The sequence below is a fragment of the Columba livia genome, chromosome 13 (assembly GCF_036013475.1).
Source record: "Columba livia isolate bColLiv1 breed racing homer chromosome 13, bColLiv1.pat.W.v2, whole genome shotgun sequence".
Lineage (NCBI taxonomy): Eukaryota > Metazoa > Chordata > Aves > Columbiformes > Columbidae > Columba > Columba livia.
Window position 1 is genome coordinate 4999140 of NC_088614.1, and position 16450 is coordinate 5015589.

At 41.2% G+C, this 16450-nt stretch overlaps 1 protein-coding gene and 1 non-coding gene across 6 annotated transcripts in view; both read right to left on the minus strand.

Annotated features, from left to right (window-relative positions):
* Window positions 1–16450, minus strand: part of AP1G1 (adaptor related protein complex 1 subunit gamma 1) — a 43562-nt gene that overhangs the window by 15187 nt on the left and 11925 nt on the right. For 3 of the 5 annotated variants that reach the window (XM_065028248.1, XM_065028249.1, XM_065028250.1), the window contains exons 3-13: window positions 15647–15771; window positions 13026–13167; window positions 11702–11798; window positions 11059–11135; window positions 7422–7517; window positions 6853–6933; window positions 6538–6636; window positions 5997–6052; window positions 5061–5174; window positions 1384–1524; window positions 680–734 (exon numbers count right to left, since the gene is read on the minus strand). In XM_065028248.1, the coding sequence (XP_064884320.1) occupies window positions 680–734; window positions 1384–1524; window positions 5061–5174; window positions 5997–6052; window positions 6538–6636; window positions 6853–6933; window positions 7422–7517; window positions 11059–11135; window positions 11702–11798; window positions 13026–13167; window positions 15647–15771 (1083 nt within the window). Of the gene's footprint in view, window positions 1–679; window positions 735–1383; window positions 1525–5060; window positions 5175–5996; window positions 6053–6537; window positions 6637–6852; window positions 6934–7421; window positions 7518–11058; window positions 11136–11701; window positions 11799–13025; window positions 13168–15572; window positions 15772–16450 lie in introns of all 5 variants that reach the window. The other 2 variants (XM_065028253.1, XM_065028251.1) reach the window with 2 other exon arrangements.
* Window positions 3555–3641, minus strand: LOC135575381 (small nucleolar RNA SNORD71). Its single transcript, XR_010466004.1, has one exon. It is a non-coding gene; the product is annotated as a small nucleolar RNA SNORD71 (small nucleolar RNA).

Sequence of the window (16450 nt, forward strand, 5' to 3'; positions counted from 1 at the left end):
TTCTTTTGCGGTTTTGTGGTTGTTCCTGTGTCAGCTAACACATTCACTCATACTGATAAAATAAATCTATTCCCACTCCTTTGCCTCAAGGAACACTGCCTACCCAAGTTATCAAGATCTCTTGTTTGCCAAAACACTAAGCCAGTTCCACCTTAGCTGTGATGTTTATAAAGAAATGAATATAAGTAAAAAGTAATAATTAAACCCAAAGAAGAGGAACTAGAGAGCTGTTAATGGAGTTTCATTAAGAAGCTTTGATAAACTCAACTTGGAGTAATTCTAATAAATGGTTTCAACCCCCTTTCTCTTTGCAAGTCACTTCAGGCTGTGCTCACCCTCTCCCAAAAGCACCACATACTGGAATCACACACAGCACAAGCGCTGTCTGAACTTGGAAGCTGATGTGACTACTGCAGTAGAAAAACTCTGCTGCACGCTGTATTCTTGCGTGTTTCTGAAATCATAGGTTTCTTCTAAAAACACTCAGTCATATTTACTGAGTTTACATATTTCTCACTGGTTGTCTTGGGCCATTACCACCTAAGTACGCTTCCTCTGTGTATCGTAGCATTTGTTATCTTGCCAGCCTTTGAAGGCATCTCTAACATAATGATAACTTCCTACAGAAATTTAAAAGAAAAATGATGTAGTCACACACAAGAAAGGTAATTTCACTTACCGTTGTTAGGACTCTCATAATTGTGTCTATGTGCCAGCGTTTGGATGGAGCATATCTGACCAAATTAAGAAAAACAAGTTAGAACAGTAAGTGCTGGCCTTCAACATCAGCAAGAAACATCATCAGAAACTCCACATTCAGTTGGTTCCTGGCCCACTGTCTGCTAAGAGGGGGACAGCAACAAAACACACACAAAAGTCCCCACAAAACAAAACAGCAGACACTTCACATTCTTTGACCTTTTTGTATTAATGCCAACATTGGAAAGCTGAATAAATACACCAGTCCATATAATATAGCACATCCTTACCTTGCATATACAATACTTCAAAGTCATGCTGCTGATTACAATAGCTCAACAGTTTCACCTCACTTATCCAACTAAACAGAGAGAATCTGTATATGTGGAGACTCAGCATGTCAGCACGACAGCTGTTCCGAAATGCAGCAGAAATCGATACACTAGACTGGTTTAGTGATATAAGGACTATCCGTATGAGACACAACAGCGTGTCCCAAGGCACCAGTGTGTCCTGTTCCTCAGAGGGGGTTAAAACTGACAAACCACACAGAGATCAGCAAATGGAGAAGAGATGATCAGCATATTGTCTCTTAACAGATGAGGAGGGGAAGGAACAACACACAAAGTGCTCATAATTCTGAGGACATACAGAAAATTAATAGCAAGTAAATTGACCCCATACTTTTCAGCTGCAAGAAATATTCCAGATGCACAGTCTGCCTTGAACTCTGGTTCACAGGAATCCAGGAAATACAGCAACTCCTTCATCATTCCACGGACATTGTTCCCGTTAACAAGAGCAAAGCTCAGTTCCATTGCGCGCCTGGGGCAAGAGACAGAAAACCAGTGAAGTATCTCCATCTAGTGATACAAAAAAAATAAAACCACAAGTCCAGCTACTCGAATACACTTACCTTTTAATTAAGAAGAGAGCAATATTTATTAATCCTATGAGAACAGCCTTTCACATTAAACATACCAGTATTTTCCTGTTCATGGGCAGACAATAAATATCTACCTTCAAGAAAACCTAAAGGGGAGCGGAGGTGTGAGGTGCTCTAGAAACACCTATCCAGACATCCTAAAAGCTGGGAACATCTTTCAGCAACCAGAGTCCATCAGTGTTAAGGTCTGACTGCCCAAGTATTTGTAATCACACACTGGTCATTTCTGACACACAACTGCAATAAATAACACAGGCTACAACATACTTTCTCCAGCTTCAGGCTTCCTGGAGAGACCTGCTTCAATCTCCATATACTCAATCTCTAAATAGAGTAGAGATTTAAAATATTAACTAATAAGCTTTATTCTATACTGCCAGATAGACTATGTAAGATTTCTAGAACCCAAAATTACCCTGGTGCTCTTTCCAGAGCCCGTTCCCCCCACACCACTGGGTGACACCAACAGACAGTGTGCCAGCTCTTTGCTGCTCCTCGAACACACAGAGGTCAGGGGCTTGTCCTTCCCTTCAAGCTTCTGCGTTGATTCTAGAACAGGTCTCCTGTTCTTCCAACATTTTTGAATGAAGATTATCTTCAAATGTGATTGATTTCTGTACAACACTGACAACTAGTTGCATTGAAATGCAACAGAACAATGCATTAAAACAGCTAAACAACCCTGACTACTCTGAGCATTTGGTGTAATCCAGAACCCAAACCTCCAGGTCATGTCCTCTTCATACTACAGGAACTTTATTCTCTGTTTGTCACTGAGATGGCCTACTAGAAGACAAGAAAGATCCTCACGGCACATCAAAAATTTCTTCCCCCACTTCAGTTATCTTTTGCAATCATCTGGATAGTTGCTGAACCATTTCATGTGTACAGTGATTTTGTACTGCTTGTTGTGCAATAGATTTTGTCCAAAACTAAGCCAGAAGTTCTGAAGTCTGTTTTTCAATATGGATCAGACTGTAATGTGTGTTTACTACCAGCAATTTTCATCAAAATCATAATGCTGAGATACAGGAATTATGCTGTCATCTTTTCACATATTTACTGGCAGCAAACCCAGGAGCAGTCCCCACTGACTCTGTTTAGCTCCAGCGTCAAGCCTGCCAGCCTTCTGCATGGCCAGTTATTTTTTCTGATTGCCTAGTATTTTCCCAAAGTTCATGAAACATCAACAGCCTAGACCAGGCGCATGACCCAACCCAATGGTATTTGGTGCAAATTATTTGTTCTCAAGAATCTGAAAACATCTAAACAGCACTATTTCTCAACATCTCCCTAGTTATTATTGGAATAAGAAGGGTTTATATAGAATTGTGAACTGGAAATGTGTTATTTTGCATCTTACCCAACTAATACCCAGGGACCTAGAAAACACCAAGGTGTTCAGAATTAGGGTGGAAATACATAACTGAATTGTTACCTTTTATCATCTAGATCTGTGGCTGGTTGAAGACCTATACAATTATTAGAACTGTTTTCATCCCTCCAATTAGTTCCCAACTCCTTACACCTAACCCTCCTGGGTTACAGGTTTTCCATGTTTAACTTTTCAGTCACGGTATGGCAGATATATTAATACTGCAGGTGCACAGAGGTAACTCTGCAATCTTAATACCAGGTATTTATCTCAACACATACTGCTTACTTCGATCATATTACACAGCTCATTCCTGTCACAAAAGACAGACAAAAGGACTTGAACTAAATGGCAAGGCCATTCTGAATTATACTACATGGACCAAAGATGCACAGCAATGTCTAAAGGATGATGGGAACTGGCCATGCTTCAGATAACGAAAACCAGGTACTGTGTCTGTCCCTTGAGTCCCAGCCCTTGAACCTTGCTACCTGGGACCGAGACACCCCATCCGTAAGTGGCTTCAGTGGAGACAGTGCATTGTCAGCAGCATGAGTGTCAGCACGGCAATGTCATGCTCTGCTGATGGATCACTCATAGGCTTCATCATTCAACAGCACTCAGACACGAAGCTCTGCCATCTGTACCACACCTGTTTTCCAGGCAGGCACCAAGAGAACACTCTTGTTGTCTTCCATCCCAAACCCAAGTGAGGCTTTGCTGTTCCCCAGTCCAGCCTCATGCTGGCTCTGGCACCGAACCGCAACAGCAGCCTGACTTGCTCAGCATATAACACACAAATTTGTGTTTTGGGATAGACTGCAACTGTAAAAATGGACTACATGATAGCCATTACATAACAGTTAAAACTACGTTTCAGAAGCGAGACAGATCCAATTTCTTTCCTATTCTGTACCTATTAGACTGAGAGCAGTGCTGCTAAAAATCGACACCTGATACAAAGATAAGCATAATGATTTTTATAGGCATCCTTCAAATTTACCTACGGCATAGCTAATCATTTTGACAAGACAGAAAAAAAAAAAGGAGGTTGAGCAGTTTTTAAAGTATATTCATGATGTGATGACAGCTCAATGAAATTTTGGCCTACAGCAGACAGATTCCACGAGATGCAACAGGGATGCAACTGTCCCCATCACTGACATGTCGTACGCTGCACTGAGCTCAGACCACCAGTTACAGAAAGAATAACCATGAGATAGAGAGTTCTGAAAGAAAGAGAACGCAACTGACAGGCCGAAAGACTCAACTGAGAAGGGCAGTGCTCCAGACAGGTAGGGCAAAAGTGAGAACAAACAATTCAAGCATATCTATGACTGTCTGACAGAAACAGGAAAAATTTACTATCATGAGTAAAGGGAACATAACTGAAGCAATGAGAAGAAACAGAGGAAGAAGTTTAGACTATCAGAAAAAAAGTCTCCTGGTAGTGAAAAGTAAGGTTGCAAGAGCTCCCATTGCTTAGAGAAGTAGCAACATACTGAATTTTAATGACCAATGAACACCAAGAATGCATAACAGGATGTGGTTTGTAAGCACATTATTTGAACAATCAAGTAAATCTGAATTTTACCACTGTGTAATCTAATTTAATCTAGAATATGTTTATTTGGATGGCTTAACACTGCTTCAAGACAACATGGCACTGGCTGTTAGTCTGGGAAGAAAAGCAACACAGAGCATGTCAGAATAGCTTTGATTAGGATCACACTCCACAGAGGCTTTTCCATCCTGTTGTGAGCACACAGTCTGATCTCCACTGAGACTCCATGGAGGGGGGTGAAAAACAGGCAAAAAGAAAAATCTCTTTTTCTAATCCCAGACGCATGAAGTGTAAAAGCAGCTTCCCAAAGAAGGTAGCTGCATATATTCATTACCTTTTTTGAAGTACAAATGATACTATGCATTAATACTTGTCTCAGTTACAGTTCCCCAATACTATTGTCATTTTCCGCATGCTCTGCTCACCTCCCATAGGCTGTCAACCTTGAGAGTCTGTTTCACTGACATTTCAATTACCTTTTAATGGAGACATCCAGATCTTTCAGGCAGTCCACAATCGTACTTCTGTGCCGCTGTACTGCATTATGGTCTGTCTGCACCGTTTTCAACAATGACGTCAAAGCTACGTATCTGGGATAGGGACACACAGCAATAAATAGCTGACAGTAAGCGTCTAATTTCTATGCACAGACATGCACACCCCCCAAACCTCAGAACAGGGTTCTCTTGTACTTCGTAACAAATTGCAATCTCCCAGGGGGTTGCCTGGTGTATCTCCAAAGGTGAGTTCCCACACTAACCCGAAATGCGCCCCACAACACCCTGCTGCCCAGAGCAGCAGCTGCGCCCGTTCCCGGGCTCGTGTCTGTTGTCCAGTCTTCACGAAGATTTTGAAAAGACAAGGCAACTGAAGATTGGGCCTCTGCAGATCATACACTCAAACCACTGTGAGCTGCAGTTCCCTGTACCTTGATTTGCAAACAAAGTGCCTAGAGATTGGACTTAATTCTAGCAGCTGCAGAAATTCCGTTTCCAGATTCATAGTGACCAAAGCACAACCAAACTTCCGTGTTGGCAACAGCACACAACCAGAAAAAAAACAGAGTCTTTGCCTAATTTGTGAGATCTCCAGTGCCAACTCTGATTTGAACAGCACCACAGACAAGACAGGAGTCACAGCTTATTGGAAGAAGCCACTTGACTAGTTTACGAAATCACAAGGTAAGAATTAGATCATAGACCTAGATTCATCAACTAAGAAAGGCAGGGTCAGTTAAGGTTTTGACAAAGAAAAGAACGGCCCAAGGAAGAAGCAAGCTAGACAGTCACACTAACCCAACACGGTACTTTCCAACATGTTCTCCCGCAAAGCTCCACTTAAGCATAATCTTTGTGTAATTGTTTCTCACATTTTAAACTGGGTGCTGCCAAAACACACTTCACACAACTTACCTAATATTTTTGTCGTTGTTTAATAAGAAACGGCCAAGGATGTTAATGGCTAACACCTGCAGAAAGAGTAGGGAAGGTCAGTGATCAAAAAAGGCTGCTGGTCACCTTCACTGTTTCAAGAGGATTTTAAAGGCAATGTGTCAAATCTAACATTGCAGTTCTTGGCCAAAAGCATAACAAAGAACTCTAGAAGCTGATTAAGCACAGGAAAAGCTAAGACAAACACAGCATAAGCTCCCTCCTGCGTCAAAGGAACATGGTCTGCAAGAAGTTTTGCTTTACTTTTGTTATTTAAAAACACCACAACCAAACAAACAAGAACACCAAACCCAAAACAACAACAAAACCCCCACAACGCAAACACACAACACAAAAACACCACACAAAACAAACACCACTTTCTGAAGAGGCTACAGTCTTATCTAGAGCCGATTGTGAAGCTACGTTCAGGTGGAACAACTCTGCCTCACACTCTCTACACAAATTACTCTAATACAAGCCTAGGGAAAAAAAAAAAAAGGCCACAGCACAGGTAACTTACTCTCAGTCCACTCTCAGATTTTATGTCCATAATGGTCAGCACAGTTTCATACAGAATGGCATTTCCCACGTTTTTACTTGTTTCTGTGTTAGTGGCAACCTAGAGAAAAGAAACAAAATAAGCAACTCCAATGCATCCAAAACAGAGCCCCTTTATCCCTAGCAAACAAGCATCACACCTACAAACATGTGTCCCTTGCAGCAAAATTCAACCCTGCATAGCAAGCAGCTGCATCCGCACCAGTGCTGCTGAATCCACATTATTAAGAAACCAAAAGAGAAAGTTAAGGCTGCTCAGCAGCCTTGCAGATCTCACCTGTGCAAGTATATCATTCATTGCTTCACTAGAATCATCATCATTTCGCCCTAAAATTCTTAGTAACCGCAGGATTCGTACCTATTTGACAAAATAAAGCAAAGCAAAAATCTCACTGGATGACAGTGTTTTACTTGGTGACCACAAAATGCCCAGTACACTTCCCGAGCAGCAGCAAAGTAGCAAAGCAAGCTGCTGATTGCCTTTCCTAAGCAAAGTGCAGAAGACTTTTACCAAAAAAGAAAAGGCTCATGCTGAGCTCGCTGCCTTGCCACTGCCAGCCATGCCAAGAGTATCCCCCGCGCACTGGGCACGAGCAACATGTGTCTCCTCCCTTTTATCACAACTTCAGCTAATATGATAAGTCACTACATTTGCTGCTTAAACTGAGGGAGGTGTCTTTCACTAAGGCAGATTAAGAGCATTTGCACAATCAGCTCTAACAAAGGCACAAAATGCTAAAATTGCTAGAGCTGTCCCAAGGTAACCACCTCATCATATCTAAGTCTCAAAACACACAGAATACTAGAATTAAAGGTATATCAATCACTGTTGGCATCAGATCTTACCTGCAAAAAGGGGTCACTGATCCCAGACACATCATGCTCTGGTGAATATCCAGACATGATAAGGTTCTTCAGAATACGAACTAACTGGGGAACAAGCTGTGAAGAAGAAAGTTGTCCTATTAGGGTGTTGTTCCTTCCCCCTTCCAGCTTTGAAGTACAGGTTGAAGAACAAATCTTGTATTTGAAAGCAAGTCAGTCTATGAGTTCTTCCACAAGGTTCAACCTGCACACCTAGAGCTGATGTTACCTAAATACCTACAGCTTAGCTTGGGCACAATCAGAAATAATTAAGCTAGGACCTGAGCATCATATTGTATCTTTAAAGTACTAAATCTACCAGAGGTTGGTAGTTGAGACCTGAGAGGAAATACCAACTTAAATTTCTGTCTTCACGAAAGGGGATGTGCTGGGACTACTAAAATACTGTAATTCCAGGACTTCACTGCTGGGGGCTTTACATTAGTTCCTGACTCATTTATAGCACACATTTCCATGGAAGCACCAGGCATAGCCAAGGGTTTTGATCTTTTCAAGTACCACACTGCTATGATTAAATTATTAAGAATTCCTTCAATGTTGACACTCTATCCAACTTAGCTTCTAAAAATAAAAGCTTTGTGATCTGCTTCCTCCCCAAGAGTTTCCAAATAGTGCTGAGAACAGATTTCCCTCCAGCCCTCCCCAAGGGCTCTACTGGTAGACTTCTTCCCTGCAAGCAGCTCCAGGGTCTATTCTCCTCTTCAGCCCAAACTTCTCAGCAAGAGCAGCAACACTAAACTGACCAAGTTCTTCGCTTCGCTGCTGTTAGAAGGGTTTTGCACAATAGCAGAGAAACTGACGGAAGCACTGCTAACATGCCAGATTCAGGAGCACAAAATTGTATCCATTTATTTTGTCCATATTTTAAAAGTTTCCTTCCAGTTGTGTGGGCTAAAAAGCTTTCAGAAGCAGTTCAGATTCCTCAGATGCTAACGGCACTGGTCTCCCCATAGGCACCTACCCACAGGACTAAGTTATCTTTCAAGACTCATACACAGCTTTGAAGAAATGCTTCTATTTGCACAAGTTTGGTTCAGCTCCCTCTATCTCAGACATCTCTCACGACATGATTCATCTGGCAGGGCAGCTCTGAGGAACCACAATGTGTCTCTGTAGCATCTCACATGCTAAGCAAGTCATCAGTTTAGGGCAGAACATGGCAAATAAGCCAATCACTAAAACAGACAAGCTACATCAAATCTACTATTTATCTCCAAAAACCTTCATAGCAGCTATGAGTAACAAAGTAGTCTCAGGGATTAAATGGAAGCTCACTCCCCACACATTCTATGAAAAATCTTAGGGTTGAAAGACAGAAACCGGACTAATTTTCATTTGACTATAAGAGAAAAACCACTCCTAGTGGATGACAGAGATGTATATCTCTACAAGCTTCACTGCTTCCATAGAAAGTTTCTTCTATCCCTCTCAGCACTGGCATTATTAAAATGATCCAGACACTGGCTAGAGAGGAGCTGACAAACTAGACAGGGGTGTTACGGTGGCTGCACTAAGTGGATTTTTCATTCCTGACCTATAGAACACAACAGCCACATGTGGACATACTAAACTGGCAATGTTTTTTGGACTCAAGTCCTGTACATTTGTGGCTGAGGGCAAGAAGAGAAACAGCTGAGTTTCTCCATCATCTCTCTTTATCCCTACCTTTGCTCTTCAGGAATTACATACTCCTCTGCAAACATGGATTTCATAAAACACACGAACAAAAGGAACCATTAATTTCTTATTATCTGCCTTAAAGAGGAAATCAAAGGATGCTGCAACATCTTCCCTCAAGAGAGAGCAATAGACAGTTGGCACAACCTGCTGGAGCATCCCTAGAACCCTGGGTAATGTTTTCTTTGCTTTCTAACATGCAAGAGTTATTAGAACTGAGGACAAGACAAACAAAAGGAAACATTACAGCCATGGAGATCGGTTGAGAGCCATCCTCCCAATCTTCTGTAGTCAAATTACACCCATGAAAAACAGCAGCAATGCAGATGTACTTGGTAGCTCTTTGGAGCACAGGAAACCCATTTACTGGCAGCTGAGTAACTGTCTCTCCTGCTCCCTTTTGGGAATCACCCCAAGTTGCCCCACTTTGTGATAAGAAGAAAGCCCGGTTTTGCATAGGCACAAAAAATTCCCTAAAGTATTCTTCAAATGAGAGAGAGCTTGAGAAAAGCAGGCTTGTGTTTGGAGAAGGCCACAACTGACATTCAGGGCTGCCATGGGTATAGAGGTTTAGTGACAAGACCAGACCGGCACACAAAAATCATTAGACGAGTAAAATTCATCAACGCATGTGGCATCCACCACAAACGTGGCATTGAGAGGCACTGTCTCACAAGAGACAAACATCTACAGATTCAATGCAAGCATGCACCAACTAGAAGAATTATCTCTTACCTTTTCATTCTAACACAGCAGGATTCCAAACAGACAAAAGGGACAAAACAGACGAAGCAAGCATTAGGGACAGATCAATGTTATACCATTCACAGAATAAACAACTACAAGAGAGAGCTAGAAAATGTACCTAGTACCTAAACTTTGTGGACTCAGCTCCTTCTTTTTTCCATGACTCTCATCTTAATTAAACCATTAGTAACACGGATGACCACCTTCGAGGTGACCCTAGTCCCACTTTCATTCCTGCTTTGACATAAACAATCAGGGCAAGGGAAGATGTATGGCAAAGTGCTAAGACGCAAAGGCTGTACTGTTTGAAATCCCTAACGACACAGACAAGCCAAGGAAGAACAGTAAACTGGCCATGCAGATAAATAAGCACCTTTAAGAGGACCAAACAGCCAGTTCTGCTCTACCAGCTTTCTTCCCATTTTTCATCCTTTGACCAAGAAGTCAGAATGGCATAATCACTGACATCGTCAGATACCCTTCTATTGGTAATCTTGCCAATAATACTGCACAGCAAATTACAGTCAACAGCATAAAGAAGTTTGTGCTGGGGTGGGGAGAGAAGCAAACATTCCTAACCAGAGTAGGAACCCTTAAACTAAATCAGAAAATGATGTAACACAGCATGCACCAGAGATGAGGTATACACAGGACTAGAACTTCCACTGGTACTTTTGACCCGAGTTTATAAAATTGTGTGGCTGTGGTTAAGACTTTTAGGTGTTGGTATAAGCCTCAGATTTTCATCTTTGCCGCTTCACGTTTAATATATTCATGATTCCAGTGTCACTATGCAATTAGCTACAAAGAGGGAAAAACACTAAGGGAACAAAGACAACACTTTAAACCTAACTTTAGGATGAGTTTCATATTGCACAGTCTTAAGACTGATGTTTTGTAGCTTATCCAGTTATTGAAGGGGGTTAGGGCTAGATACATGCAAAATTCCCACATTATTTTTTTTTTTTAAAGTTTTTCTTAACACGCAGACAGTATCAATAAATTCTTCATCCAGGCAGTTTTAATGATAGTATTAAAAGAAGTGCACACTGCTTTCACTAGGGAGACTAAGAGGATGCATGGGCAAAAAAAAGAAGACGCACAAATACCCACAACCAAACCCAAAGACACCACAAGCAAACTGAACTCTGCAATATTATCAATTCACACTTACCTTTCTAAAGTGTGCAAGCATGTCTGGGCTTCTCTCACACATCTCTGTGAGAAGGACAACCGACGTGTGAAGAACACCTAAAGGTGAGGGGAAAAAGAAAAAAGCATCCACATTTAACATAATTTCATTGGCTCCAGACACATAACAAAGACCACACAGAAACAACAGGAAATCACTTTAAAAAATAAATCTTGAATCCAACATATCTATCCCAAAATTTATTTGCACTTGCAGCTGTGCCCAAGGGATCTGCTCATGTCTTAAAGCTGCAACTAAAGGCCAAAGGAAGAGAGAAATTGGACTTTGCCTGCAGACACTTACATACTAAATATACAGTCAGATGGTAACAGGCATAAGTTGGACTAGACGATCTTTAAGGTCCCTTCCAACCCAAACCATTCTCATTCTCTAGAAACCCACCCTAAAGTGTATCAAAAAAGAGTGTAAGAGTTCCTCTTGTCACCTATGCCATGCAAAAGTCCTGCTGACTAGCAGTCATGACATTTGCTTCCACTGCATAGGAAATGGAAGAAACAAAACACAAATCCACCTCAAAAGTTCCTTCAAACAAAAGGTTTAGGTAGCAAGTGCACCATCCTGTAAAGAACAGCATAGCCTTGCTAAGTAGTATCTCAGATATTACCATGGTTCTTCTCATTCAGCAAGTTTTTGGTGGCTGGCAGGAACATCTCCATGAGTTCAGGCACCTTTCTAATGACATGAACAGCGCACAACGCTGCCTGTATGGGAGAAACAGCTCTGTTAGTACATGCTGTAAGGACAACCATACGCGCTTTGATAACACCTAGCACGGTGGGAATTACCGCAAATTTAATGATATCAAAAGGTCTGGAAAGTTTATCGTATGCTTTTCCATCTCTCTACTACAAATGATACTAAACAGCATCACAGAGAAGAGTTCAATACAACTATCATGTGTGAGAAGGGAAAAAAACCAAACCAAACAAAAAAAGCACTGAGCTACAAAGTAATACTCCCATTAGCAATGGTTCATTCTTACATTATTCACTTCAGAAGTGGTATTAACTGCAAAGCAGCTCTGCCTTTAATAGGGCCACTTCAGTCTGTCTTCCTGTTGCTAGGGAGAGGATAATGCATTGGTAGTAAATAATGAAATTTATGTCAAATTTATGGCTCATTTTCCTTTCTTCTCCACAAAAGATCTTCCTCCTGCAGGTGATGGGTCCTATGAAGAACAAAAGTATACTGGAAAAAAATAACCTATTTCTTCTAGGGTGTGGAAGCAAGACACTATTCTTTGCAGCTGCTTAAAAATTAAGTGCACTGAAGGCGTGTTCCCAGAATGCAGCAATACCCCTTAGCATTGCTTCCTCTCCAATCTCTTTCTAGATCCAGCACTACACAAAGAAGGAACAACGCAATCTTCCTAAATCTTACTGCTCCCCACGGCTTTGTAATGAAATAAATTTAAAAGAACAAGGCTGATCACACCTTGCAGATGCTATGGCTCACTTGCTACTGCAATGAGACAATTTATAATTGTTTGCCCCTTTCAAGCCATTAACCTTTTCATCTCACATACTTCTGTCATCCTCAAACAGGTTCAAATCTTCAGATATCATCCTGCCCTCTTAATGATCAAAGTTTCTCTGACTTATCTGAGAAGATACAGAAATAAAACCGACGACCCGAGGTCTGAGGTTAGTGTCTGAATGGGCAGGTGTTCACATTACAATCAATAACCCCAGGACAGAGAGTATCAAAACAGAAACAACTGCCTCACCTGTTAGAGGCTTGCCTTTTAGAGGCTAACACGCATGTCTGCTACAGATAAGACAGGGAGTTTTGACCTCTGTCTGTCTTGCACATTAGGAAAATACTCAGCTGTGTGATCCAGGCCATCTAGTATTCCAGATATTAGCAAGGTATCTGATCGATCTTGAGTTTCAATCCATAACAAAGTATTCAAAAGTTCCCTGAAGTACCTTTTTCCTAAGATAGGAGTTGGAAGTTTTGAGGAGCTTTTCCACCTCTCCTGCAAGGTCTCTGCACATTTCTGAGGAGCCCATGCAGCCAAGAGTGCAGAGTGCCAGCCCCTGCACGTACTGCGTGCTGTGATTAAGGTCACTGTAAAGGAGAACAAAAAAAAAGCCAATCAGCATGCACACAAAACCTGAACACACAAGAAAAGGCATCTGTATCTACAGTCACCCAACCAGCTGCACGCATGGCCCAGAACTCTCTGGAGTCTCAGCTATTTGGGAACATGCATCAGGAGCAACAGCAGCTTGGAGTGCAGGGACCACAGGGTTTGCTATGACTTCTACTTAGAATCCTTAGAATTGTAATGATAAAATACTTGGTTAAAACTACTAGATGGATACCTAGGGACTGAACTGAGAAGAGGGAAGACCACACAGAATTCCATTAAAACTTCTAAAGTAAAGCCAAAACATTGTCTTTTGGAACTTGCATGCAGAAAAGAACCCAACATTAAGTACAGTCCTGCAGTGACTGTTGGCTGTCCCAGTTTAAATGTTCTAGGATAGGCTTTAGCTTCTGCATTTACAAACCAAATAGTATATAAAAATCTATGTAAAAATATCCTCTATCCTGAGTAAAAACCACAAGCCCTACCACTCGCACATCTTGAAAATAATCCATAGAGGAATTTTGTTTGGCAATCCTAACTATTCACATGCCTAAGGAAGATGCAAAAAGCTGTCAGTAAGAAATCAAACCATCTAAAAGTAGAAGCTATTCACGAGGCCAGCAACCAGTGTCACACCAAGTACAACGCAGCTTCCACACGGCAATGCCAACCGCCTGTAAAACTGACTTTACACTACTTTACTTTTCCATGGTACTCAGGACTCAGTGTTGAAGAAAGTAAAAACTCTGGTTCCTGGTTTGGGAGGTGAGCTGGGGATTGTGTGATGGGAGAGCAGGGGAAATGAATGGCGTGTAACCAAATGTGCTCAACGTGCAGGAAAGCGAGACAGTGTTCTGGTTATAACATCAAGCAGCTACGGCAACATGCAGATGAAGAAATAGGCAGCACATGCCAGTAAATGCATCGGTTTTTTGTTTCCTTCCTTTAACAAATTTTTTGGCAGCTATATATAGCTGCATGTATAGCAAGTACGTGCTTCACAAGGGTGATTGCATTTTTTGCTATAAAATAATGAAAGACAATGCCATGAATTGAATCCCTCAGTGTCTTGATAAAAGCAAGACAAAGCGGTTGATATGGAAGCCAAATGAGAAAGCAAAAAACAACCTGCTGAGGCAGTGGGAAGTTGTCTAACGGTTTTGCTCATCTGTAGTCTGACTCATTTCCAGTTCAAACTCACTACCACACAAATCATTTTAGCACAAGCAATCAAAAGCAGCACTAACCTAGCAGCCTAGTTCTAATGGGAGAGTGTCACAGGTATAACATTTCATGAAAAACCTTTAGACAAATGTTTCTTCTCCCCTGGACACTAGGTCCAAACTAGCAGATTCTCAGGACTGCAGTTTTTTGTCAAGTTTCTTTCCAAGCACTTTGAGGCCACAGTCTAACTGAAGATCAATACTTTACTTGCTAATATCTGGGAGGCTTATATTCTAAAAGTACGTAATAATAAAAAGAGATACACTACACACAACCAAGCAAGCCATTGGATAAATCAACTAGAACTCAGTTGTTCCATTCCTGCTCTCACTCATCTTGGAAAGCAGTGCTATTGGAAATGCACCAATCATCATCTACTAAACTGTAAAAGTCTCAGTTTAACAGCATTTTGCTGAGAGGAAAAAAAAAAAAAAAGTTTAAAAAAAGGATTATTTCCCATTCCCTCTTGTCCGATTTCAGCAAGATGCCAAGCAGACAGTACATCCCAAGTTGCTGCCTTGCTCCCAAGGAAAACCATTCATCGGGACTCTTAGGCCAGCCTTAAAAAGGAAGCAGCCTTGATTCTTGGAGTCCAACAGCTCTTCAGAGCTCCTCAGCAGAATTAAACAAATACAACATCACATGGCCGCAGCAATGAACATGACTTTGCAACAAATGATGGCCAGTCCAGCCTACAAAGTTTTAACAGTGTTATAAAAACACCTGATTCAGTCATATTTGAAAAGGTGCATGCACCTTTATTGATGCTGTATTAATGCTCGCCTAGTTCTTTCCTACTGCAAGCTGGGAGATAACTGATTTACAGAAATGGAAGAGAGTTCTTTTCAACAACTGGAGGTCTCCTGCACCGGTTGAGCAGCTTACTGTGGCCATTTCACCTTCCCAATTTTGTCTCAGCATGACCTCCAGAAACACGTACTACCATTCTGTAACAGTAGTTACACGAAGTGTTGTTTGCCACACAGACTTCTTGAGGACCAATGCAATTTTATATTATTTTCCCTCTAAGGACACTAGACAGGATCATCCAATACAGTACAATACTAGGACAGTCTTGTATGGTCAACAGCACAAAACAAAATTGAAGATACCAGTTTTCTAATACAAGGGGAAAAAACTAAAGTACTCAAGATACCACGGCCAGGAGTGTACTTTCAGATCCTGAGACCTCAAAGCATGTGTTGATGGAGAGAGAGGTGGTACCCTTACTTCTTGATGCAATTGGTCATAAGAAGATGGACATCCTGTCTCTCATCCAGCAGCAACATGGCACCTAAATACCCAATGCGCTTGTCTGTGAATTTCTGAGAGGCAATGAGCTTGAGGCACTCCAACTGGAAAAAAAAATAAAAAGAAAAAAAAAAAAGAAAAAAAAAGAAGGAGAAAAAAAAAAAAAAGACAGAATTAGCTTAAACTACTTCTTAGCCAGAGGAGAAACAGTATGAATGTTGATGTTTACTCATTTAGGTCTCTCAGAATGCATTTTTAAAAGTATACTTTATTCCCATTCTGGTGATGTGGAAAACAGAAAAAAGTTAAATGACCTGCCCAAAGCTCCCAGCAAGCCAGCAGAAAAGTCAGTAGCACCTCCTGCATCTTGAAGTAGCCAGATGCTGCTGGCCTCCTATGACCTCAGATATACCAGATATGTGGGTTTATATGAGATCACAAAAGCAAAATGTAACGTATTTACAGAGATAAGAATCCATTATTAAAAACAAAATAGTAAACATCTGGAAATCTAGATCACGTGTCATGTTTGATATGCACCAGAAACTTCTGAATCAGGCTTAAAAGGGTCCATCTACCTACTAGAGAAATGATCAAGGCTCTGTAATAACTTGTCAAAATCAGTTTTTGCTTTTTATGATCTGTAACTAAACTGCTAGCCAGGTAAACCTTAGGTACAGTCAGAGATAGTTAAGTCTCTGTGCTGCTCTCTAATCTCTCTTTGAACACCTGAAGTCTGAGCAAAATCACAGGCAGTGTAGCCACTACGAGCTTTCCTTCCAC